Source organism: Melospiza melodia, chromosome 1 (genome assembly GCF_035770615.1).
Source record: "Melospiza melodia melodia isolate bMelMel2 chromosome 1, bMelMel2.pri, whole genome shotgun sequence".
In the NCBI taxonomy this organism is placed as follows: domain Eukaryota; kingdom Metazoa; phylum Chordata; class Aves; order Passeriformes; family Passerellidae; genus Melospiza; species Melospiza melodia.
The window spans coordinates 49,922,708-49,950,263 of NC_086194.1; the positions used below are offsets into that span (position 1 = coordinate 49,922,708).

Sequence of the window (27,556 nt, forward strand, 5' to 3'; positions counted from 1 at the left end):
CCAGGGGGAAGGAGAGCTGTATGTTCCAGCCTTGGCTTCCTGTGGCCTCCTCTCCTTACCCTCTGCCTCTGCTATCCTGCCTGTGAGCAATGCATATACAGGTAAGCAGCTGTCTTTTCTCCTGGCAGGGGGAAATCTGTGTGTTTGCTGTGAAAGAGGGCAAGTGGGCTTAGGCTGGAGGACTTCTTGTGCTAATGAGTAAGGGCACGTTGTGGCTTCTCCAGATAGATGGGAAAACTGTGCATGCATCAGTTCTGCAGGTTGGTCACTTTAAACACAGGAGCAAAGAGAATAAAGGGCATCCAGAACTGACTCTGAAGAATTCATCCAGCTCATTCCAGTCACATTGCTGCTTCCCCAGGGTGCTCCTGACAAGGAGAGTAATGGGGAAATCATTTATGCCAAAGTGTCTAAAAAACCCATAAAACCCACCACCTCTCCCCCAACCCCCAAATAACAAACTTCCCACCCAAAACTTACCTTGAATTAAAACTTTTGTCTTCACAAGTTCGTGTTCTGATGGGTACTTTGCTGTTCATTGAACTTGTATTTAGGTTTATAACTCCTATGCCAAAAGCTTTCCAAGCTGTAAGAAAACTTATGGTCTTAATTTTTCCCCTTTTCCTACTATTAATATAACAGTGGAAGTAGCTTTTCCATTTCAGGAAGGCAGATGTCTTATAAAAGGTATTTTTAAATAACTTTTTAAGTGTGATAGGTGGGTGTATGTCAGAAGTAGATTAAAATCCTTTTAGATTGAAGGAGTAAGCTGACCTAAACCTTTACAGAAGGTACAGTTATGTCATCAGTGTGCTTAAGTGTTTGTTTACTGCATATTTTGGAAAGAACTAGCATTGCAGCTGTTTTTTACTTGGTGAAATGTTAATTAAAGTGTAAAGCTACTGCTTAGAATTTGGAGTAGCAAAATAGCATGAAGAATGTCTTTCTTCTAGGCATGCAGCTGTCTTGGTTGAAACAATCAAGAAGGGTATTCATGATGCTGATGCAGAAGCAAGAGTGGAGGCAAGAAAGTGAGTTTTGATTCATTTTGCTCTGAAAAATTGTGTGTGCTAAATGAGTGATAGAAGGCTCTAATCCAAGGTGAGCTGCTATCCATGGCTGAAGAAGATAAAAACAAGTTTGTTTGAAAACACATGTTTCTGTCCTGAATTGCTACCCAATTTCTTTGGCAAAAGACATTCTCAAAGCCAAGTCAGTCAATGCATTTGTGCAGCATTGATGATTCCACTGAAAGAAGAATTAGAAAGGTTGATATTGCTGCATAATCATTCTGCTCCTGTTAATTAAATCTTTAAACAACTGCAGCACTTTGAGAAGGCTAGAAAACAATTCCTTTTGCTTCCCCACACAACTGGTGAGTGAATGTGAGACATTCAGATGATAGACTTCAGTTATTTTGGAAAGATTAATTCAGTCCATGCAGCTGACTTGATGAGCATTGCTCATACTCTCAGTTCCTTTCACTCCCATCCATGGTTCATTTTGTAATCTTTACTTCCTGACTCCACCCTTTAAAGAAAATACTAAGCATTTACATGTGGTTATTCTTTTTTTGCAGGGCTTATCTGGGTCTTAGAAATCACTTTCCTAGTGAAGCTGAGACTCTGTACAATTCTCTGGAGCCACCCTATCAAAGAAGCCTTCAGACCTACTTGAAGAATTCTGGCAGTATAGCATCTCTCCCTCAGTCAGACAGGTCATCCTCCAGCTCACAGGAGAGCCTCAAGTAAGGGTCACTTCTGAGCCAAGAAACAAATGCAGTTTCTCAAAAGCAAATTATCCAGATTCCTGTTGAGTACAGAAAAGCTGCAGTTTTATTTTGTGACTTCTAATTTTTTTAATAAAAATTTCTTCTCCCGTGTTTTGCTAAGTGACAGCGTTACCCCAGCAAGGTGCAAAGTACAGACAGTCTTTAACTCGATATTAGGATGCTGTATTCATACATTCATTCCTTAACAGCTGCTTTAAACACCAAAATATCTTCCAGGTTCATATTGATGTCCAGCATTCTGATGTGCTGAATAGGTCTAGGAAAGCTATAATGGTGTAATTCCTTTATCATCTCTTTTCCCTGGCAAGCATGAAAACGGAACATCAACAATGAGATTTGTTGGAGATTGGTTTGGGCTTTTTTTCCCCTATCTTCACAGTATTGAATATGTATTAGCAGTATTTCATAGCTCTGCCACTTACTACAGGGTGGGTCTGTGGTGCAGTGATGTATTAAAATGCATAGGTAATCTTGAGCTGAAAAAATTGAAGTTTTCTTAGGTACCAATAGTAAAAGAAATCTACAGGCTTTTTAGCAGAAATGTGAAGTAGTATGTGGTGATTTTTTGCCTTTAAATGCTAGAAAGCTTCCTCAAAGTATTTTAACCTTTTAATATTTCCGATCTTCATTATCAAAACCAGAGAGCTTGTCTGCTCACTTGTTACTTGAAGGCAAAGACTGCTTCTCACATATTGGAATTCGCCTTTTTTATTGGCTAATGCCTTAAATATCAGAGATTTACCTTATTATTCCTGTGATTCTTGTAATTATAAAAAAATCATTAAAAATAATTGTCTGTGATGCAAGCAATTTGCCAGCACTTCATTTTCCACAAATGTTTATTCAAAGATTAAATATTCTTGTTTAAATTAATCTCTGTTCCCCATCTGAAAATAAAAGTGCTGTTAATGAGTTACTGGTAATATACTGTTAAAAACTAAATTACAGGGAAATTAGAATCTTAAAATACTCGTAAATCTTCAAATGTTTCCCATGTTGCAAGATGTGTAAGTGCTACAGTACAGGAAGTTAGGGGTAAAATAAGAAATTAACAGTAGAGGTGATTATATTGGAATTTAATGAAATTTTAATTGGTTTATTACAAACTTTGCATTCAGATGGATGTTTGTTACCCAAAATTTTATTTCTGGCTTTTAGCATAGTGAATGCTGAATTCCTCTTGTATAGGCTAAATTAGGAAATACGGGTATGATTTCCTAGAAGTCAGATCCTCTGTGATTTTTGACCTTCTGAACTTACATCTCCTAGAGATCATTAATCCAGAATTGTTTTAGAGAAGATAGAAGAATGAGAGAGAAATGTAGTGACTTCTGTCTACCTATATGAAACTGTTTACATAAAATGTCAGTTGCAATAGATTGTGGCAGTTGTCTGGGATTTCTGTTTGGAGCAAGTTGTAAGGTCAGGAGCTCTACTTCAGCCTCCTTGCCTTACTTGAGGCAAAGTACCTTCAAAACATTAGTTAGTCATGTCAGAAAAGCAGGTTTATTCAGAGCAAGCTGCAAACACATATTCTTCTGTGAGGATTTAGGTTGTGGTGCTGACGTTTATATTACTGCTGAGCTAATAACTGGGATAAATCCACAGAATGAGGCATCTCTTTTCTTTCTACTTTTAGGTTTAAAATTAAAGGAATTATTTTTACTAAAGCCGAGACACTGACTCAGCTTGAAATTTGACTGTTGATGAAATACTCAGCTATTTCATCAAATACAAACTTTACCCATCAGATATTTAACCAATGAATATTAACCAATGAATATGCTATTACGTTTTCTTCTACCAGTCCTTTTCATTTCCCTGGTGTCTCCAGCTGCATTTTACTGTGCCAAACAGGCCAAAGGATGGGCTCACAATTAACCTTGATTAGACTGGAAGATTGTGCTTCAGTAACTACTCATTTTTGCAGTGGGAATGAAATGAAGACAAAACATAGAGGAAAAGACATGAGATTTTTCTCCTTTTTTAAGATATGGGAGCCTCTACATTCCATCAGGGGAAATGGAGTCTAGCTGCTTGGAGGCATTAGCATTTCCTTTTTTAATTTATAACTTGATTCTTGGGACATTTGGGATTGGGGGAGTCTTATGAGTTGGACACCTGTTTTTCTTGTTACTGCAGACACCACTTCACATAGTCTTTCATAAATAAAGGTTTTTGGGTAGCTCCCACTGTTCTTGTTTGATGGCTGATGTGTAAGATCAGCCCTGTGGTTAAAACCTTGTACTGACCACCTTAAATGTTTCTGTGACCTAGTCTAGAATGCCTGAACTTTGTTAGCAAATGTGCCTGTCAGTAGCTGAAGGATTAGTGCTTTGTGATAAGGATGTAGTTTTATAAAATGTAAGGGAAAAGATAATTCTGGTTTTCTTATCATTTTCTGTTTAAAGTATTTATCTACAAATATGCTGAGAAGGTTGAAGGGGGAGAAAAGAACAGAAATTTTTTTTTTCCTCTCTTTTATTTTTTACTTTTGCATCTGATACATGAGACTTACTGGATTTATTGACTTTTTTCAGTCGGCCTCTGTCATCTAAATGGTCTGCAGCCAGCCCAGCAAGTCTTGCAGGCAGAGGTAAGGTGGTGGTAATATTGTGTAGTGCATAGTTCTTTATGTTGTTTGAATTAAAAGTTCTATAATGCAGCTTAAAAATTGACTATCAGCATTTACCCTGTTTCCAAGATAAATAATGGTATTTCGCATTTTATGTAGTTTCAGTTGTTACAATTATAAGACGCAACTCTTTATGAATTTTGAATTAATTGATCCTCTGTCCTGGAGTTTTGTCATGGAACAGTCATTCTCAAAGAAACAAAATATTATTCTTTGGTCTGTTCATGGTTAGGCTTATGGCAATTAGAAATTAAAGACTCACTGTCTCTTTGATCTGTTCGCATGTAGCTCTTGCTCTTTGTAAATACATAAATAAAGAACAGCAGCCAAATGGCATATTTGTAATTCAAAGAGTTTAATTATGTGTTTAGTTTTTGGGATTTAATAACTTCAGTGTCTTTTCCCATAATGTCTTAGTAACTCTTTGAGAGTAAATCATTGAGGAGCTTTTTACAAATGAACTGTAATGAAGAATGGATACTGAAACTGATAAGGGGAGTCAAGTTTAGAAGACCTAAAACAGTGGTTAAAATTAAGCAAATAGTTAAAGTTCAGTAAATAATAGGAAGTGCATATGAAAATACTAAAGATTAGACTCTCAAACATTTCAGAATACGCATTCAGCTCACCTTAGCTGAAGTGTGGGAGTATTGTTCATCTTTCAGTATCTCAAGGAAGGATGTGAATTTTCTTACAGTTGTGAATCATTCAGTAACATAATAAATCACATGAAGGTTCAAAATTATGTCATTTGTGCTGGCGTGGGAAGAGACAGTTTGCATTAAATAATGCTAAAATTTCATGCTGAATGAAGATAAATACTACTGACACACAAACTCTTTCTATATGCAATTCATAGCAAGACCAGATCTGGTTTGCTTTTTAATCTCAGTAATTCTTGGTTTAATACTAGTTTAACCTTTTTTACATTGTTTTTGTGCTTTTTTACAAGCATGGCGCAGTAGTAGATGATGTTACCCTCTTAAATATCATTTATTTTATTCAATATCAACTCATTTTTTTTTTCTTCTCCTTTTCTGGTAGTTCCAGCCAGCAGCAAGGGCGTCCCCAGCCCGGGCACCCTGCAGAGGTCCCGCAGTGACATCGACGTGAACGCTGCGGCGGGCGCCAAGGCCCGCCATGCTGCAGGGCAGGCAGCCGGAGCTGGGCGCCTCTCCGCAGCCGGGCTGCCCCCGGGCTCCTACGCCTCCCTAGGTAAGGGGAGCACCTCTGCTCTGCTGCTCTCAGAGGTCTTTGGGATTTTCTTGATCGAAAAGTTACAGTGCAATACTCCTGTGCTTGAAAAGCAGTCATCGTTGTTAGTAGCACTGGAGTGTGGCAAAAGAGCAGGTGTTCTGAAGTAAGTCGCAAACTTTCCTACGTGCTTTATTTTTCTTGTGCTGGAAGAATGCCAGTGCAAAGAGTGTGTCCATACTATGATCTTTGAATGTCTTAATCTAGAATTAATGTGAAGTGTTGGAAGGAGTGGTACCTGTACTTAACAGCACATGGTGATCATGCCTTTTTTTGTTTGTAAAATGAGTGTGAGAGCTCTTGATTTTCCATTTTTCTCAGCTGTTCAGGTATTCTGCAAGAGTGCTAAAGAAATACCCTGGCAGTCAGAGGTGGCTTCTTCATGAAATAGGGAAGTGTTTTACACAATAACTTACTACATTGAGCGTGTAATTTCTTCCTAAGGGCATTGATGGAACTATGTGTATGCTTTACCTAGCTGACAGCCTCCACTGATATTTGCTGTTAGACACAGGAAGTGCTGCAAGTGGTAACGGTGCAGAAAAGTATTTGATAATTGTAGTGGTGGTGGTGTAGGTGCTAGAACATCCACTAAGTGGTGATGGTAAACGACTATGAATGTATTTTTGCTCTAGATTTTTAGCTTATCGGTGCTGTAGGGATAACAGTAGGGAAAGAAAGGTTCAGTGTTCCCAAAACTATTTTTTTCTTCTCAGCTTCTATGCCAGCTAGACTACCAAAGAGAAACATGTTAGTATGGCCATAGGTGATCACAAGAGGCAAAGAAACTGTATAGTTCTGATCTGCATTGTGTTTGGGCAGGTGTTAGCATACATGTAGGCTGTGGTTTGCAAGGGTTTTAATTGTGCTTTTTAAGATCAGAACTTAAGTTAAAAGCTGCCTAAAATTAGTTGATTCTTTTTGTCATCAGGGCCTGGTATAAGTGCTGTGAACGGCATTGATTTTAGTGTTAATTTAAAGAGCAGTCCTGAACTAAAAGGAGTACTTGGTACTTGGAATAGCAGTTTTGGATGTGGGCTCCCTCTGGTGCCCACAGAGGGGGCAGCAGAACCTGCTGGATTGCAGGTGGACGCCGACATGAGGCTGCTTGGTGGACAGGATACGCCGGTGGTTCCTCAGGGAAATGATGGTTGCCCCATCCCTGACAGTGTTCAAAACTAGGCTTGGAGCAACCACTCCAGTGGAAGGTGTTCCTGTCCACAGTAAAGGGATTGGAACTTGGTGGTCTTTAGGTCCCTTCCAACTCAAGCCATTTTATAATTCTGGAACTGTGAGTTCCTCCTCACTTAGTGCCTAAAAGCCTGAAATATGTGTGATGATCGTTTTCCAAGATCAGAGTATTGCCTGGTGTGTTTTGATGTGCAATAAAACATATTTTGAACCTAAGACAAAGCTGGCATTCAAAGTAAAAGTGGTGCAGAGCATGGTGACAGAGAGAAAAGTCAAATGGAAAACAAAGACAGAGATCCTGCTCTGTTAATGTCTTCTTTATGCTGCTCAAATGAAGGGACTATATTAAGACTTTCACAGAAAATTATCTCTTGATTGGACTATTGGTTTGCTTTTACAGCTTTTAAAGCAGTATCTGATTCATGCTAGGAATTTTGTAAGCAAGGGTTGAGAAGGGCACAGAGGTTTCCAGTGAAGTAAACAGTGGTGGATTTAGCAGGAAAGTAACAGAAATAGCTTATTCTCTTTGTAATTTATTGATTGGATGTGTGACAATTGGGGGAGAGGAATAATAAGCAATAAATCCAGGTCCTATTCATTTGAAGGATTTGAGTTGCTGGAAAGCTTTACCTTGCTAGCAGATGCAGTCACTTGTGGAGAACAGTGTGATGTCATTTGAAATGGCAAAATAACGTAATACTGGCAAAGTACAGTGAAAGTCAAATCCTAGTGCAGGCAGTGAAAGGGCAGTGGTAGTCAAGGAGACCAAGGTTTGTTTGCAGTCACATAAAAGCTGTACTGCGTGACTGATCTTGGCTCAATCTCCTGACAGTTTTTTGACTGTGGTAAGGTAATTTCAAGGATACATGCTATGTAGACAGTGTGACTGCTTGTTGTGGATTAGCTTCAAAATATTGTTTACTCTTAGTTTTCAAAAGGTAACCTTTAAATCAATGGAGTGCAAATCCAAGCAAGTGCCATGTTTCAGATAATGGGCTAATTTGTGAAGTTCTTTCTTCTGTCCATTTTAAGGGATTTATTTATAGTAGCCCAAATATGGAAAGTTAAATGACAGAACTATCAAGCCAATACTGGCCATGGTCTGAAAAGGCCCAGGCACTGTTACTTTATTTCTGTAATGCTTTCCACTCCCTTTAGGTGTTGCAGTCAATACCAAAATAAATGACATTGTGTCCCAGAGCTTGAATTTATTTTCAGCCTGGCTTGCAGAGAAACATCCACCTTTTGCTTACACAGCTACCAAATTTAAAGCCTCAGAAGGCCAGAAGCTTATAAGCATAGTGATCCATAATTGTGTTCACCCATCTCTTCCCTTTTCATTATTAATACAAGAACTCTTGCTTATTTATGATTTATTAAAAGACTATGCTAGAAGCAGGAGGATATTCTCTAGTTATTTTAAATGTTGACTATCTTTGACATCCTTAAGTATTAATGTCCTTGTTGAGGAGGCCTGAGCTGTAATTATATATGTCTTGTGCTAAATATTTTAATTTTGATTGTTACTGTCAGAATATTTATGCCCTACCTTCCAGCTGAACTGGTAAATATTTAATGCTTTTAAAACAGAGTGAAACTTTCTCTCATTTGTCCTCTGTCTTAATTGTGCTGTTTTTTTCCCTCCTGTCCCTTACCCCAGGTGGGACTTCATGCTCAGAAGCAAATTTAATAAGAAATATAAATAAATGGTTCAGTAATGATGTACATATGTACTGATGCTTCAGTAACTGCGCCAAGAATGAAACCATTTATAAATGTTTTAGGGTAAGGGTTTTCTCAAATTTGGGAAATATAGAATCAATATCACTGTGCAGGGTACTTGTACTCTGTTTTGTAATTTTGTACCTCGCGCAAAGTTGCAAAACCAACTTTGCTTAAGGTAGCTTACACATGCATTAATTAGATAAACATGTCTGCTGTATTTAATATTAATGTATTTTCCTCAATTAATGTTTTATGACTCTGCTGTGAACACCTTTATTCTAACACACTAAGTTTTCCATGTTTCTTTGCCTGCTTTTTCAACAAAGAGGATACTTCTGACAAGATGGATGGTAAGAAATTATTTAGTCTGTCCTCTAATTCTATTAAATATCTAATAAAGTGTCTTTTATGTAAAAGTATTGATGTTTAATATATTTGTCTGTTCATTAACAAATTACTGTGCTGTTTCCATTAACTCCTGTGTAATCTTGATGTCTTATGTGGTTATTGCTGTATCTGTCAATTTTGTGAATGTTTGGTCTGTATCAGCAACAGAAACCTTAACAGAAATCTGACATTACCCCTCTTTTTTAAAAGAAGCTCTGTTAATTACAGAGCAGTTTTGTAATTGTTACATGCTGATTTTAACTAGTTAAATACATGCATTTCAAATTAATCTAGTGCCACTTGATTCAATAGTTTTACATGTGAAGTCAATTTTTTTGACTTAGCAGAACAGCAGTGGGAGAGCCGAAGATGCTTGACCACTTAAGTATGAAAAAAGCAGACAACCAAAAAAATCTCCTCTATCAAAATCTAGGCTTGCTACATAATTTTAAGTGCCTTTAAATTCTGTGGTAAAATGTAATTCTATTAAAGAATCATTTGTGAAGAAGACTTACATGTTAAAATAGCTTATCAAGTGTCCCACCTAAGTTTTAGCACTTGATTTTTCTTAATTCACTCTATTATAAACACATAGTGGGACTGCAAAACAGTTGAGCTTCAAGCTTCTCATACCAATTGTCTGTTTCAGGTGTGTGCAAATAATGCTTCTCATATAATAAAGTGACAGTCCCAGCCTGCTGCTTGGTGATTGTAGTTCTAATTTATTGCTTGGGAGCACTTAACAAGTCCTTAATAAGTTTGCTGCTTACTTAATATTTTGTGTGATGTATTTATTAACTGTGCATGTTTGGAAGAATCAGTAGCTTATTGGAAGCAAATGTATCTCATAGAAGTGAAAAGAGTAAGAAAGTAGAATCCTGAATAATTTCAAAACAGATGCTTCTTGAAATAATTGGAGCTGGTTTTGAGTGCTGAAGATGTCAAGACTAGTTTAATAAAATGAGGAGCGTTTGTACAGGATAGTAGAATCTGTATTGCCTATTTCCACATTACATTTCCTTAGGCTACATATAGTAGGCTTTATTTATAGCTGTTTGTTTATAGCTGTTATTTATAGCAAGTTATGAGCTTTGAACATTGTCACCAGAAATAAAGGTTCTTAGGGCCATGTAGGCTTTTTCTTTTGTTCTGTCCAGAAGTCACAACTAATGCTATGTTGCACATTTCTGTTTAAAGGAGCAAGGGAAGTGCTTTAAAATTGATCAGTTAACAGGTTGGGGTTTTGTTCTAGAAGCTATCTCCAGATATGATCTGCGTTTGGAATGAAAACAGCTCAGCTGTCCAGCTGTAGTTGTATGATACAGCTGTTCTGATCTAACCATCACCAGGAGGAACTAATCATGTTTCCTTTGCCCACTAACCTTGTCCACATATTTTTTATCTCTTCTTTTGTTAGCACCTTGTGATACTCCATTATTGATGACTGTAGGTGAACAAACTCCATAAAATTGATTTCATAAAAGTGACTAATACTGTTATTTAGCTTTTGGAGCTGCCAGTGAACCTTTAGCCATCCAGACCAGGTGGTAGCACAAGGCTGAGAGGAACGAGAAACAGAACCACCCCTTTTAGGAGCTTTTAGGAGTCTCTTAGGCTGTCTTAGTTGTTGCATAGGATCTGCCTTCCAGGATCCATCTCTGCAAGACTGTTGGATTTGGAGAGGTAGCTCAGGGTTTGGGGGGTTTGGTTTTTTGTTTGGTTTTGAGTTTTTGCAAACCGGCAAATTTTATCTCAGTACTTTGAGGCACTCCTATCTACATATTACTGTAACTGATTTTTGTGAAGAGCATTGAAATACACACTGAACTAGTTTTTTAGAGGGAGTTTTTAAAAATAGCTCTGTGAAGATATTGTAACATGAGAAAACTTTCCCAGCAAATCTGACTGAGTTCAGGCTAGCCAAAGACGCTAACAGATGTTTTCATCATTGTAGTTGTCTTGCAAGGCAGAAATGGTAGAGGGTGAAAATAAAAATGGAAGTATCCTTTGATTTATTTTTTTTTTTTAGGGCATTTCACATTTTTATCATTACTAGTATGCATTTTATTGTGTAATAAGATCTGTTTCAGAGGAACTTAGAGGAAGGACTGCTGATGAGGCAGGGTCCCATCAGTTCCTAGGCACTGATGGGAGAAAGGTTTGTCTGACTCTCACATTATCAAAAATCAAGCCTTGTTAAGCTCAGCATACTTGTCCAAGTGTGATCTGATTTCAGCAAGCTCATATTCCTTCCATGTCTCTGAGCAAGACTTGATCTTGTGCATGTGTATCTTCAGAGTAATCACAGGCTTAATTCAGAGAAATCCTTCTTGCTGGCAGTTCCTGTCAAATTATCACTGTCCAGTGTGGGAAACACTGTGTCTGTGTTTTTCTCTGAGGTTATGTATAACAGTATGTTTCATATTTTCAGAAGAGCTTGCATTACAGTATTTTTAACGTCTGTTTTGATATGTAAATGTAATTTTTTGACTGATCTCATAATTGTAATTTTCTTCTATTGAACTTCTTGTGGTTTGAAAGGCAGTGATGTGCATTTTGTTCCTGTAAATTGCTCTCAGTGTAGTATGGATATTTTCTTGATTATTTTACTTCAGTTCAGTTATGGAGTTGCAACATAAAAGCATTAGCTGTCTTGACTTGATAAAATTTGTCAAGATTCCCAAGATTAATCTCAAAAAGAAATTTCAAAGACATAGTATTGTTTGGAATATCATGTATTTTGTTATTTTTTCTGTTTAGGAACAGCTTCTGAAGATGGTAAGAAACTACTTTGTTAGACTAGCTAATATTTTCAGCTTCATATTTTCATTGATAGAAATGAAGCTTTAAAAGTAGAACTTGGTGTTTCTTGGGCTTTGTGGAGGTTCATAACAGATACGGGCTTATGGGCTAACAGCTTATGCATCTAATACTTGGTTGTTATGTATTTTTAAAATTCATTTGCTTTTATTTTAATTCTTAATTACTCATCTGCAGTCTGAAGTACCATTGCTTAACATTCTACTGTGAAAATACAGGGGCTTTATAATTTTGCATTCATTCTTTAAAGCAAATCTTGTCACAGAATATTTCATCAAATGTGTTCATGCTCTGGGAAGCAGGTGCTACTATTACTCATCTCTGTGAGACTTGGAAGCTAATTTTCTATTGTTATTAGCATTTAAACCTGCCATTAGTGAATGGATGTAGAGACTCCGAATGAGTTAACAGTTCATTTAACTGACAGACACAAACTGATTTATTTTACATTTATAAAAATGAAACAGGTTCCAGGTGATACTTTAACATAGTATTGAAATAGTGGCACTCTGTGTTCCTAGGTTTTGGGCCAAATTCTGAATGCAGTTACATGCCTTGCAGTCTCACAGCTCTCAATTGCCATTGCATGGGGATAACTAGTAGAGTTTGCACTAGTTAATCTAACTGTTCTTGCTAAGCCTATTGTTTTAGTGAATAACCACCTTTATCCTGATTCTCTTCCTATAGACTCTCATCTGTGGCTATTCCCTCTACTTGGAAGAATAATATTAACTTGGTTGATGTCCAAATTCTGCTGTGGAAAGCCTAAAGAGGCTAGAATTAAATAATAGTCTATGTACTTAATTCTTTTAGATCAATTATTGACTCAGCATGTCTACGAAATATTTTAATCATGCTGTGTTTAAAAGTGTAGAGCTTGTTGAGCTAGATCCACCCTGTAGAGACTTATTGGGATTTGTTCTTGCAGCTTAGAAGAATTATGGTTAGCATGAGTTTGGTTGTGATTTCAGTTTGCTGCTGTTTGAGAGGTTGGCTTGGGAAATGTAGTATACAACACCACTATTTTCTTTTATGAATGATCTTTCAGATAGCTGTAATTCAGACAACTGGGATCTTCCTTTCTTCTGTAATTTCTTTGTATATGCTGGATGTTACAAGGAACATGACTAGCAATGCAGAAAGCTTTGACCAAACCCAAGTGAATTTGCCATTTGGCATTCTAGGGAAAAGTGAATCTTGTTTTATTTGTAGATACTTAGTGTAATTTGTCTCTTGCTTGGCCTTTCTGTCTAGTGGGGAAAGTAGTATTTCTTTATATCATGTTGTCATGAGAACTACTTGAATGTATTTAGTGTCTGCAAAATGCTCTAGAAGGTTTGGGAAATCCTGTAGAAGTCTGTATGACTGGGGCCAGGAAAACAGTAGAATCTTCAGTAATGAAAAATATTTAGATTTCTTAAGATAGGAGTGAAGTTAGGAAGAAAGCTCAGAATCTGTAGTTTTATGACAGCAAAAGTAGAATTAGAAGCTCAAGTAATCATGAGAAGATACTACCTCATACAGCAACATTAGTGCTTGAATTGCATTGTATTGAGTAAACTTCCCCTTTTTTAATGTACTTGACATATATATGTTGGAAGGAAGAGCTAGCTAGCCAGTCCAGGGTGTTGAAGGTGTAATGTGCAAATTGTTTGATGAAACGTGTAGCATCAGAGGAGAAGTATCTTGCTTCCTCAGCTATTAAATTCCTTAAGGTGTTCAAATTTCTACTAATTATCCCAAGCGAATTGTCACCAGTTGAGTTACATTGCGCTTCTTTTATATGCAGAAACTTTATAAAATATTAGTAAATACTACTGATGCTCTGCTTTGTGCATGACTGTGAAAAACTGATTTAATGCCCTTTTTCTTTTCTAGGTCGTATACGATCAAAGCTCTCCACCCCTTCCGTTGGTATTGGAAATTCTAAAACAGATTCCAGAGGACGGAGTAGAACCAAAGTGGTGTCACAATCTCAGCGTATGTATTTTCTGTTTATTAGTTATACCTGATAAAGAGGCCAAATCTTAAGCATAAATTCATTGACCAATGGCTACAGTCAAAGTTAATTTTTTTAAAAAAAAGCTACATACTGAGTTGTTGTTCTGTGCCTTAGGTTCATCATCGCCAGACCAAAATGAAGGTATTTTTTTCAGTGTTTTGGATCAGTGGTATTTGCATGCTTTTCTGATTCATGTTTTCTCTGGACAAAATATTAGGTTAGATCTTAGTTTGCCAATTAAATTAGATAATGTAGCAGGAAGTGAAATCTATCTTTAAATTCTGTCTTCAATTATAACTTCTCAACATTCTTTTCCCCCCTTTTCTGACTTCCTCAACATGAAGCACCAGTAAACATGGACTAGTAATAGAGAAGAATGGAAGGCAATTACCTGAGAGACCTAATTTTCCATTTTTAAAATAGTCTTATTTTAGCCAGAAATACCCATTTTCTTTAGGCTAGGCACTGCTGTAGCTCTTGGGTATAAACTCCTTTTTTTGAATTACAGCTCTTTACTTAACTCTTCTTTGAAGAAAAAATACTAACTCCTCAAGTTACAATCAGTTACTGAGCTTGTGTTAAGTCAGAGGGTTAAAACAAGGAATTTAATGTGTGTCAGCTACTCCACAGTAATTTTCTCTGCGTGTTTAGTAACCACTGCAGATGTAGCCAAGCACTTGGTCGTTAATTAAAAAGACCTGATTACCTCACACTCTTGGCTCTGGCGGACCTACAGCAATTCGGCCACGCATCTTAGGTCTCCAACAGACATTTTCTGACTAAGCTCTGTAGCATTCTCAGATTCTTATCTTTTTCTGATTAGGTGAAATGCAACTAAATTAATGAAAAGAAGACAGATGCACAATAATGTTGTATTGCACTAAAATTAAAATTAACTTCCCACTTGTATAAATTGTCAGATCTAATGTTCTAAAACAGTAAATTTTGCCAGGTTTAAAATTTTCAATACAGTTATTTTGCTATCACTAACCATATCCACTTTCTTTAATAAAACCCTTTAATAATTTCTTCAATGGCAGAAGCATTTGTCTTCATAGCAATGACTGCATCTGTTGTAAATAGAATCATTTTAGAAGTTAAAAAAGCAGGTAGTAGCTGGTTTTTTCCTGTTAGAGTACTTGCCATAATTTAATTTCCCAACAAGTACAGTTGGATCAAACCTGATCTAGTGTATGCAGGTTTTCTGAAATAAAGCTTTCAAACAATGTGTACAGATAAATGTAGCATACTAAAAATTCAGTGGAGTTACTACCGAAATTCTACTACTGCTACTACTACTACTAAAATTCAGTAGAAGAAGTTCCCCTAAGGGCTTTGACAATGCTCTAGTCCCAGAAATGTTGGTGAAATGAGAGCCTTCAAATGAGTCATTGGGACAAAAGTTCTGCAAAACTTGTTTTACAGATTGCAACACTGTACCATAAACAAAAAATATGTCAATAATTTAAGAGGGAGGGAAGGTAAAGTTCCTTCTAATCCCCTTTTCCCTTCTGTGAAAAGCTATAAGCAGTGTCTGTAACAATTTTTTCATTAGTTTTAGGAAAGTTTGGAATTAAGCTTTTTGAAAATACTTTTGCATTTTTAATAGCTTTGCTAAATTTGTAAAAAGTGAAGATGCTTGATAAATGTCTGGGGAAGGGGATAAATTTAGGTAGCAATATAATACTTTAGTGATGATCACTGCCATATAACATTAAATAAATCTATATCCAGAGAAGCAGAATTAGGCCTTTCCAGTTTTTCTACTAATAATGACAGGGTTGGTTTTTAAAATTCATTTTTACACAGTATTAATGTCTGAAGACATAAATTGAGATAACTAGATCTGACTACATGTGATGATGTGTGAAAATTAAATGCATGAATACATCTTTACAGCCTTTTATTACTACTTCTGTTCAGAACTGATTGCTTCAAATAGCTCATTATAACCTGTCAGTGGGGGAGAACAAGAATTCTGAGATGTTTTAAGGAAGATAAACAGGGCAAATACAAATGGACAGGCGAAGGAGAATTCTCAGGCACTGTATGCCAGCTATTTGGGTGATGCTTCTTTATGTGACTGAAAATTTTCACAGCATTGTGTGAAGCGTGATGCTTAATGTTTCCATACAGGGGATTGTTTTAGTTCCCCAGCTTATATAATGAGAGAATAGCTTCATACTAGATTTAAGCTATTTTTTTTAAAACCACTCTAGCACAGATGCTTTTGTTAATTTTTGAGTTGCAGCTATCTTTTGTTCAAAAATCATTTTATGAAAGACTTGCAAATTTGAATGCTTTTACTAAAAAATATTTTTTTTAGGGTTTTAAAAGCCCTTTACTCTTCTATTTTTAAATTAACATAAACTAAATGCCACATTATTTATTCTTACCTATGGAAAAAAATGGTTACATTTTTTTCCTCTTCTTTCCAGTTTGATTATCAGGTAATTTAACAGGGTCTGCTAAAATTGCATTGCAGTTGACATTCAGAGAATTTCTGAGTGGAAACAAATTCTTCCTTTTGTACTCAAGATTACTTTTAAAGAGGAAAACAAAGAATTCTATGCAAGTCTTTTCAGTTATGCCATTGTGAATTTGGTTTTTTGTTTTGGTCATCCACCGCACCTGCAGCTCAGTTCCTTTACTGTTGTGTCTCAAAAACAAAGTTTTGATCTCGTGTGTAATTTTTGTTTAGCTGTTGAACTTCTTGAACCTTTTTGGCAATGTAATATTCTTTTCAAGTAATATCCAGGCTACAGTTTCATGCTTAATTGAAATTTAATTCTTCAGTGTTGAGTTGTTGATTAGAAAGCTGAAGAATTGTAATTTGCTTGTGCAGCTTTGCTTCATCTGCTTTGTACATAGCATATGAGTTTAATTCTTCAATTGTGGAAGCTACTTAATAGCACTGCTTTAGCATAACCCCCTTGTGGCTTTTTTTCCTGTGTGAAATGACTAAAGCTTTCTTATTTCCATTTGCCATTCATTTTTTAATCTGCTCTGCTCCCTCCCTCTTCATGGATTATAAATCCCTACCCTAATCCTGCCTTTACACTTGTTCAGGATCACAGTCTGCTAACCCCATTGGTGGTAAGAGTCTACAGAATTTGTGTACACATCATTGTTTGATCACCTGTTTGACATACCTCATTTCAGGACCCTATTCAGCAGAAATTCTGGCTGGCTTTTTTCCATATGCTGTGCATAATTTAATTGGGTGCATTCCTTATGTAGAAAGCAGGAGAGATGAGATGGGTTTATCATTTTGGGGTAGTGCTTTAGTAATCTTTGTTTCATCATTCAGCTCACTTAGATCTGCTGGTAGTGGTGATAGTGACAAGAGTATGCCAGTGTTGCTGTTTTCTGGCTGTATTCAGTTAGTTTACACTGCAGTGGTACACTTTGCAGGTCAAACTATAGAAAGATTAAATGAAGTATTAGAACAAGTGGTTTCTGACCTATTGAAGAAAATGTACAAGTCTGCACCACAGTGAAACCTTCCATAGTTTTTTTACTGTTTTAAAGAGTTACAAAACAGGAAAAAGGCATCGTAATATCAGTTCTAAGTTGAAATACCCTGATATGAGGGAACTGTCAAACCCTTAATTTTTGCACTTAACAGCAGTTTTATAGGCTTGCTTATTCTTCTGTTGCTATAGAAGTTGTGCTTGTTTTTTTCCAGGCTGCATAATACTTTATTTATCATTTCTGCTGAATAGGCCCATAGTCTGGAAAAGGGATTTTGCTAAATAATCGTTTCAAGTTTGAATTCAAACAATGAATCTGAAAGTACATGCATGGTACATTTTTTAGATTTCTCTCTTCCACCCAGCATATGTTTTACTTTGTTTGGGATTTTATTTCTTTTCCCATATAGTCAAGCTTTAGTCAACTTGTGTCTTTTTTTCCACATGTCTCATGAGAAGTAACCCATGAAATTCACTTGAAAAGTTGCATGTTGTCTGTAAATCTGATAGCATCACTGTGGTCATACAGTTACCTGATTGTATTTTAAAGATTAATGAAGGGTTCAGATTTGTATGTAATTAGTCTTTGATTGAAATTCTGGTTTGCTTTTTATTTGGTTATATTTCTTGAATTGTATAGCTGGAAGCAATATATTAATGTCAGCTGGCGATCTAAATTAGTTACAGCTAGGGAAGAATGAGTTCTTTGCTAAAAACTTAGAATTTAAATGTTCTGTAACTGAAATATTAAAATTAAAGATAAGTGACCACCTTTTCTGGTAGTGATAGTGTACCTGGAACGTCTGTAGTACTTTGTACTATACAGTTTTAATTAACAGAAATTTAAGACACTTAAATATATCCTAGTCAATTTTTTTTAGCTTGTTTAGAATTAATTGAAGGTTTTCTGTAATTTGTGGGGTAACCTTCACAGAAATGTGCATGAGTAATCTGTCTTCTGTCATATTTTATTTAATGTCAGAATAGTCGTTGAAGGCACCATGCATTTAAACAAGGGAGAAGATTTCAAATATTAGGAAAATTACATCATTAATTAACTCTAACACTGATTACATTGGAAGAGCTGGGATAGTGATGAAATCCTAGTTTAAAATTTCTCCTTTTAGCTTTCCAACAGGTTTGTTTGTTTGCTTTTCTTTATTAATAGAAAATGTGGTTAGTAAGACCACATAGCTTAAAAAAAAAGAACACATTCATTTTAGGGACCGTGGAACTCTTGACAAAGTCCAGAAATAATAATTGTGGTTTCTTGAGCTCATGTAGTGCTAAATACCGTGTCAAGTGCTTCCTTGCATCAGTAATTTTAACTACCTTGTATGCAGTACTGGAAGAACTCGGACCAAGGCATTCTGTTTCATGTTTTTACCTTGTAAGTTTTTCCTGATCATTTCAGTCTGCCACCACCTTCCTACTAATCTGAGGTATTATTTTCTTTTTACCATGATTGTTTCTCCATTGTGGTGTTGCTAATATTTATTCATTCTACCTTCAGCTGGCAGTAGATCTGGGTCTCCTGGAAGAGTTTTGACAACAACCACACTTTCCACTATGAACACAGGAGTTCAGAGAGTGTTGGTGAATCCTGCAGCTGCGCAAAAACGGAGCAAAATCCCACGAAGTCAGGGATGCAGTAGAGAAGCTAGTCCTTCTAGGTTGTCAGTAGGTAAGAGTCACCAAATAACTCTTGGTTTCTTTATAGCCCTTCTTAATTTAAGTGCTGGATATTTACAGCTGCTGTTTAATTATAGGTGGATGAAAAACATAGAATACGTCCCAGAATGTGGCTGTTTTCTGAGACTAGTTTTCGATACACAAGACAGTTTTAAACTGAAGCTAAAATTTGAGGTTTTTCTTGTCAGAATGTTGTAGTTGTTCTTTTCCTCACCTCCTTTCTTCCTTCTCTTTTTTTCACTTCACACCCAAAATACCCATATCCTTTGAATGAAAGTGTAATACCATTTTGGAAATATGTTCTTCATTACTTCATGTCTTCCGTGTATGTGTGTGCACATGTGTAAATGCTGTGATGCTAAAATGAAGGTTACATGTCTTCAGCCTCAGTATAATTAGATTACTCTTTATTGCAAACAACGTTATTGAAAAATGTCTGTTGATTTGAATGATGTTGATGCTGGTCTTCCTTTGTATTTTTGATTTTTATCTTAGCCACATAATTTTATTTTCCTTCTTTGTAAGGCTGTGGAGTTTTCCATTGGTGCTACTCTTGGTTAACTTCATCTTGAGCACAAATTCTGAATCATTACTCAATGTTGTTCATTTTTTCTCCATCCCTTCCAACGGGTCTTTCAACCATTCTGTGAAGAGTTAGTAAATTTCCATTTTAAGCTGTACAAAAAAATAATTTCATTGAACTGACCACACTTAGACTAACCCACCACAATCAAGAGAGTCCGTAAAAAAGGTTATGACTTAAAATGCGACATAATCATCAATGTCTTTTCTTAGAAACGCGTCTTTGATCTTACTGCGGAACAGAATTGCATTAAAACTGCAACTTTTCTTATGTCTTCTCCCTTTGTGCCGCTGTTTGCCTGCACCCTGAATCATACTAGCGCGAGGCAGCCGCATTCCTCGGCCTAGTGTGAGTCAGGGCTGCAGCAGGGAGGCCAGCCGTGAAAGCAGCAGGGACACGAGCCCTGTCCGCTCTTTCCCGCCCCTGGGTAAGTACTCGGAGCCTCGTCGTGCATGGCTGTCCTGCCCCCTAACGAATCCGTGCCCCTGCCTTTAGCTGCTAGCTGCCCACCGACTTCTCCCTTCCTTTGGCTCTCCCCCCACCTACCCCATGGAGGACTGAGCAGTGTGTGAATGGGCTGCACACAGAAATACAGGCTTTGCTAGGCTCAGTCTCAAGTACCAAGTCTAGAAAGGTGTGTGATGGATGCACAGTGTCGAGGTGCCATTTTGAAAAGGCATTCCTGGTTTTTGGATATTTTTTTGAAATTGCGTGTTTCTCTTTTCATTGCTTGGGTGCTTGAGTGCAGGGTCAGCTGTTGCTCAAAAATTTCTACCTAGTCAATGAATTATTTTAGTTTGTAAGGAGAAAATACGCTTAATTATGTCCCTTCAGCTATAGTCAGCAGCTTATTCGTTTAACACGAATTGCAAGATTCAGTCTGTTTCTGAGATGTCAATGAGGCATAAAGATATTAATTTATTATTACTTTACCGTGTTGTTAAGGATTAGGGAAGATCTCCATCTCCATGTATCTTTGGCAAGGTTACTACAAAGTTGATGGTATATTTTGCTTAAAGTGCTTTTACATATTGGGTTTGTTGATTGAGTTTTTGTTTTGCTCTTTTGGTAATATTAAACTCTGTGCAATTGAATCTGAAACAGATCTCTTTTTGGTGTTACCTTTGTCTGAAATAGTCTTCAGTATGTGTCCTTCTTATTTGCTTTGTTCAGTGTAGCTTACACTTAAGGACTTCATAATACTGGCTGTTAAACATAGTCTGAAAATAGTAAATCTCGGATTTCTATTTCAAATTGAGGCACCCTATTGTACTCCTAATTAGCACTGGACATATGTTGTGATCTGTTAGGGCTTCCTGCCAGCCATGGTTTTATTGGGAGAGTACAGATTGAGTGAGTGAAGACTGTTTCAGTAACTAATGCTAGTTTGCCCAGATGCTGTTTAATTGGGAAATGATACTAAAAGTAGATGTTATGCCAGATCCATTAGGAAACCTGTATTTTTTTCTAAAACATGGCTGGGAGATTGTGTTGAAGTACCTATGTACCTTCTATTCTTTTAAAAACAAGGGTGTTTTCCAGAACTCTCTTGGTGCTTCTTTTGCTGCATTACAGCTTGATTTGAATTACATGCATGCAAGATCAGATTTACATTTTGTAATTGGTCAAATGCTTGCTATCTTAAGAAGTCTGTATTAGGCAATACCATGAGATATTCGGGATAGATGCCACTGGAGGTTTTATTCTTATTTTATATGTAGTTCAGTTTTGTAATTTAGATATCAAAACAAGTACTAGTGAAATAGGTGGAATTGTCTGGTAGCACAGAGAATGCAAAGTAATATGTATAGGAATCCAGCATTGGTTAAAAAAAAAGGAAATTATACTGGGAATGGGAATAAATGAAAATTTCTTTTAGCATGACTTTTTATTTGAATGATTTAAAATGTCATTCATTGTTTTGTTGGTAGAAGTGACATATGAAATAAGGCAAATTCAGCTCTGTGTATCTAGAGGCAGCTTGACATGGGGATGAATAGGGGAATATAATTTGTATTGCCTCTCATTGTCAGCACAGAAATTTTTGCTTATGAACAAACATGAAATAGAATGGATTTTATCCCCCTTTAGGGTATAAAATGTCCTAAGTGCTACATAATGGCTTCACTGTATACATTGGTATGAAGTGTTTATGTAATCTCACATCTCAGTATAATGTTATACACTGGGAGATAAGAGCCATTAAGAAGCAAGTGATTTGTAATTTATATAGAAGTGTCTACTTTTGTTAAATATAGTCAGCATTAAATATCAGACCAGTTTAATGTCCATATTTTAGCTAAGAAATCATTCATTTCATCTTAATGTGAGTCCATTTAAAGTCTTATTTTGATTCATATTTTTAAAAAATGAAACAGCAAAAGTAAATACATGACATTTTCTGCAGTTTGAGGGCTACAAAGAATATTCTTGAAAATATGTTTTGGAATGAGGTACGTTTCACCCTATATATAATGCTTTTTTTCACTGTCTTAAAAACTTGTCCAGCATATTTCAAATGTATGTAGGGACAGGAGTAATTTCAAGTTTCTAGCCTGAAGTTTGAATTTTTAGTTTTCAGTTGAACCTGTAATTTTCAGCATTCATTGATGGAAAGTAAGGGGAAGGTTTATCCCATTCATGCTTGTATTTAAAGAGCTGTCAGCTGTGATGTCTGTGTTGTGACATCCTCAGTCCTGTCTCCTTTTCCATGCTGAGATGCACTTTCTGAAGAACCAAGAATTCCATGAAGCATTAATTCCTAACTTAAATGCCCTAGCCAAACATCTTCATGTAGAATTAGTTAGAAATAAAGTACATCACTGTACCTTATCTAAGGGGTGCAGAGCTTAATGTGTAAAGACAGAGTGTTGTTTCTGGGATCTTTACATGGCTTAGGATCGTTGTGGAAGTGCACTCAGGTTAAAAGGTCCTTCCAAAAATATTGTTTGATCCATGGTTCACCTGTACATGATTCAAATCAGACTCTTGAATGGTCTTTGCTAATCAGAGAAAAGGATGATTAATTTGATTTGTCTGTTTGTGCTACTTTATATATCCAGAAGGAGTAAGATATGTGCTTTCACAGTTATTTATTAAATTGTAAGATTTTATCTAGGAGTTTTGCCGTTGTGGGTAGACATTTGAGTTCAAGTTTAAATTGTCATTTATGTGGCAATAAAATTCTAACTTAAGTGAACTGAAGAAAAAAGTTGAATTGTATAAAACACATCTAATTTAAAAATCGCTTGTTTTAAGAAAGAAAATACTAGCAATGGTGAGTCAGCTTCTTGAGAATCACTAAAAAAGCAGTTTTATACAAGTGCCATAAGGAGTGAGGTACTCAGTTTTATTCAGAAATCCTTAACGATCTCCAGTTTCCAGTTGTCATAACTAAAGAATCGTAATGAGCTGTAGTAACTAACGTGTTTCAGCGTCACATTTTATTCATTTAAATGAAATAGTAAGTACGTGAATTATTAATTGCATTGGTTGGCTTATATTAAACTTTTAATTATAATTGGGTATATTTAACTTCATTTTCATAGTGCTGAGTTTTTGCTGAGGTTGAGTTGTCTGCAACATAGGCAAGAATTCAAGTGTGTACAAATTGTCAGCTGCCAGCACAGCAGGTTCGTGCAGGAGCCACTTTTTGCAGATAGTGTTTGATGTGTGAGCTCTGGCTCTGACTGGAGCACACAGAATTTAGTTAAGTGCACAATGCAAGATCAGTGTCAGTGGACTGATACCTTTTTAGCTGTTTCTGATTATTCTGTTTGTGTGTGAGTGTGTGCATGTGTGTCTGTGCACCTTTTCTTCTTTGAACTTAAACGTACTTGCTTTTACCCTGCTCTTAATCTTGTAAATTAAAAAAAAAAATATGCATGAAATGTCCAGTGTACATAAACCTATATAATCATATTTGGCATAATCAAAGAACTACTCTGAAGATTTTTGCTTCTGTTTAATATTCAGTTTCTTGTGCTTAAGCTGAATCTTTTTGATAAATACTCTCTTGTTCGCCTGAGCAGCTATTGCAGCACTGTGATTCCATGGTCATAGATAGGGTTTATCTAATCCTGTTATTGCAGCTTCCAGACATCACTCCAGATCCACTGGTGCCCTCTACGCTCCTGATGCTTATGGGGCCACAGGTGAAGGATGAGTACCCTTTGCTGTCATCTGTGCAGTCATCCTGGATTTTTTTTTTCCCACCCACTTGGTTATTCTCATAGTTCAGTTTTAGAAAGCACTATTTATATTAATTTGAGTTTTGTGGTTTTAATAATCCAGATAGATGTGTTTATGTTGCTAGATGTTGTCTCCACCCTCATCCTCCAATGTTAATCCTTTTTTTCCTTAACAACATTTTTTTACTTGCAGAAAAACTTTTTTTAGTTTTTCATTTTTTTTAGTATTTGTAGAGCATCCTTTATGCATGTAGTTTTCTAATCAACAGTCTCAATAGTCTTCCTATTGTATTTGCTTTCTTTCTAAATGAAAACAAAAACCCAAAATGAAGAAGACATTAATTTTTAAAAAAGCAAAACTTCTTTCAGATAAAACCATCGTTTTATAGGGGTTTTTCCATGTGATGTTGGAACAGAACATTTTTAGGTGACTGGCTTTTTACTTGAATTCTTACTTTTGTCTGTGCTGCCATAGACTTCAGAATGGAAATGTTTATTTTATCCACTACATAACTTACTAAAAATGCTAAGCAAATGCTTTTCTTCTACTTGGGTTTTTATAAGTGAGTGTGATATTTACATCCCAGCTTTCTATTCTGATGGAATTCTTTGTCTTTCTTTTTGTTGTTGTAACAGGTACTGGCTTTGGAATTAGTCAGTCGAGTAGATTATCGTCCTCAGTCAGTGCTATGCGAGTCCTGAACACAGGTTCTGACGTGGAAGAGGCAGTAGCAGATGCTTTGGTAAGAATCACACACTTACCTTGTGTGGGTTACAGGCTCTTCAGGTGTTTGATTCCTGTACATTAGCATGCAGAAGAACTTGTAATTTATTGTTTTATTGGCTTCTCGGGGGGAAAAAAACCCAAAGAAACTGAGTTGTTGGAGCTGCAAGTACTGGAGTTTTCATTCCCTACAGAAGTGTTAACTTTTGAGAAGCATGCTTTTTTTCATGGCAGACAGGAAACAGTCTTGGTCTGTTGTGTTGGAGTAGCCTAAGGAGCCACTTGAGCAGGGAGAACTGACCAGCAGTTTCTCACAACAGTCAGAAAAATTTCAGGATAGGTTGAAGGCTTGTTAGAGCTAGGAATGATGATAGCTAAAGCCCTCTGCTTACCAGACACCGGGGTGCCACTTAAAGTTTTTCTGTCTGACAGCAAGTGAAATTGATGCTGAAGAGAGAAAATGGTTGGGCAGCCAAGCCCCACACAGCCACTCTGTCTCTCCCACCACTGGTGTCAGAGAGAGGTAAAAGTCAGAAAACTTGTGGGTTGAGATAAAGACAGTTTATTATGGAAAGCAAAAAAGCAAAAGCCATGCGCCCAGGCAGAGCCAAACAAGAAATTGATTCAGTGCTTCCTATGGGCAGGCAGGTGTTCCGCCATCTCCAGCAGAGCAGGGCCCCATCACACACAGCAATGACTTGGAAAGACAAACACCACCACTTCAAACATCCTCCTCTTCCCCCTTTTCCCCTCCTTTTATATACTGAGCATGATGTCACGTGGTCTGCAATGTCCCTTTGGTCAGTTTGGGTCACCTGTCCTGGCTGTGTCTCCTCCCAGTGTCCCATTCACCCCCAGCTTCCTGGCCAGCATGGCAGTGGGAAAAGCAGAAAAGGTCTCAGCTCTGTGTGAGCCCTGCTCAGCAATAACAGAACCTCTCTATATTATCAACCATGTGTTCAGCACAAATCCAGAACACAGCCCCACACCAGCCACTGTCAGGAAAATTAGCTCAGCCAAAACCAGCACAGCACGTAGCATCTCATAAGTTTAGTTTTTGTTTTCCTTTGTTGTTTTCAAAACGTTACACTAAGTTAAAACTGGTTATTCTCTTTTTTAAGCTGTGTTGTTCTTTAAAAAGGTGGCTGTGGCTCCTCTGCCTTCCTGCCCCTGTAAGCCAAACTGAACACATGATGTATTTTGCTGTTCTGATATTTACATCAGCAAGCTGAAATCCTCAGTTAAAGTCCTGATGCTATGAATCAGATACATTTTTATCAATTATTGTATGCTATTTGCATCTCATTAAATACTTGCAACTATCTGTTTTCTAGTTATCAGAATGCTTTAAAAGAATGGTTATTTCTCTGGTTTAAGAAAAACTGTTATTTTAAAAGTTAGTAAAAAACTACAAATTAGACTCTAAATTACAGTCAGATATAACTCAATAGAAAGAAACAAAATTTCAAACTCTGAAGAACTCTGTCATATTGTTAGTATGACTATTTATTGATTTCTTAGGTAATACTTCTTTCTTGACATACTAGTTTAAAATTTGTGTGCCTTCACTGGTGTACAGATCAGAATATCTGTGAAGTCTTGCATAGGAAGTCATGGTGAAGTTAAGTGCATTTTCCCCTTTCTGTTATTACAAACTTGCTAAATGTTTTCAGCATTAATGCTGGTTTGTAAACTGGAATTCAGTCTGGATTTTGGAATAGGGAACAGTAGAAAAACAGTCTATGGAACATGGAAATTTTCTGGCTATAACTGGAAAGCATGTGCTATGGTCCTTTCCACACAAGTGCATCACTAAGAGTATCTTCAGTACTTTTAGCAGCCTCCTAGTTTTCAAATTTGCTGGGCAAATTATCTAGTAAGAGTAGAAGTTGAGGAGAAAATCATGTTTTCCATGACTGCTCTTGAGGCTTTAATATGTCCTGCTTTGTTGAAGCAATAAAGCTTCTTCAGAGAAATGATGCTGCTAGAAATGTTAGAGGAAAATGAATTAGTATATTTTAACTAGAGTCTGACATTACAGAGAAGGATCAAGAGCAACATAATTTTATTATTGTAGCACTTGCATGCCTGGTTCCTTGCCATGCTTTAAATGGTACAGGTTGTCTGTACGAATGGCTCCATGTAGATGGAAGTCTGCTAATAAACACTCTTACTGTTTTACCATAGACTGGAGATTCACACTCATAGTGGTATTTTTGAATGGTGGAATGTAGAGTCCTGTCATATGTAATATAAATCCAAAAATATTCCAGATTGTGTTTCTCTGTTTTATTTTATGAAAAATACTTGGCCAATTTTAGTGATGGTGAAGCCAAAGAGGTGTCAGTCTTCTGCCTAAGATCTCTTTTGAATATTGCTATATAAAATGCAGCAATAATGGAAGTCATTCCATATTTTTGTCTTTTACTTTAGTACCATCTTTGGCATTTCAGATTCATTTACTGAAAAGTTTTTTTATTTTTGCCTTATGTTGTATCTTTTCCAAAACACTTAACATCTCTGTGATTTTTCCCTTCAGTTATTCTCTTGCACATGTATTTATGCTCATTCTGTTGACAGTAAGCCTGCTTGTTACCTGTTGTATTGATTAGTTAGTGATTGGTATTGTGATATCCTTGAAGTTATTCCATGGTTAAAAATGAGAGCCCTGTGCAGATGGCAGTGGTAATTAACGGGAAAATGATCACTTATACTACTGCTTCTTTGAGTATGTAATGAAACTGAGTTTTTAAATGCTGACTTCAGCTCTAGAGTTTGAATGGCAAGAGCTGTTTTGCAGAGGTGTGTGGTTTTTTTTCATTTTAGGATAAATAGCTGTTCTTTCCCCCTTCTGATCTTTGGTATGTTGTGTTTTGTTTTGTTGGCTTGTTTTTTATTTTAGGAAATTTGGAATTTTGCATTATGTAATCAATTTTTTTTTTTGTAGAACATTGACTGTTATTATTGCAATGACAAAATTTAGATATTAAATAGTTCAAATCAAGGTTTGGTCCTTAACTTAAAGTTGATTGTAAAATAAAAATTGCCTGCATGTGTTAAGTTAGTGTGTTCATGCTCAAATATCACC

General features: G+C 36.5%; 1 protein-coding gene across 44 annotated transcripts in view; it reads left to right on the forward strand.

Moving 5' to 3' along the window:
- CLASP2 (cytoplasmic linker associated protein 2) overlaps positions 1-27,556 on the forward strand; it is a 146,022-nt gene that overhangs the window by 87,450 nt on the left and 31,016 nt on the right. For 7 of the 44 annotated variants that reach the window (XM_063157438.1, XM_063157484.1, XM_063157454.1 and 4 more), the window contains 13 exons: positions 954-1,031; positions 1,580-1,747; positions 4,333-4,388; positions 5,472-5,642; positions 8,924-8,947; positions 11,745-11,762; positions 13,683-13,784; positions 13,921-13,947; positions 16,876-16,902; positions 18,793-18,963; positions 19,874-19,981; positions 23,646-23,708; positions 24,381-24,487. In XM_063157438.1, coding sequence (XP_063013508.1) covers positions 954-1,031; positions 1,580-1,747; positions 4,333-4,388; positions 5,472-5,642; positions 8,924-8,947; positions 11,745-11,762; positions 13,683-13,784; positions 13,921-13,947; positions 16,876-16,902; positions 18,793-18,963; positions 19,874-19,981; positions 23,646-23,708; positions 24,381-24,487 — 1,120 coding nt within the window. The remainder of the gene's footprint in view (positions 1-953; positions 1,032-1,579; positions 1,748-4,332; positions 4,389-5,471; positions 5,643-8,923; positions 8,948-11,744; positions 11,763-13,682; positions 13,785-13,920; positions 13,948-16,875; positions 16,903-18,792; positions 18,964-19,873; positions 19,982-23,645; positions 23,709-24,380; positions 24,488-27,556) is intronic. The other 37 variants (XM_063157494.1, XM_063157530.1, XM_063157570.1 and 34 more) reach the window with 14 other exon arrangements.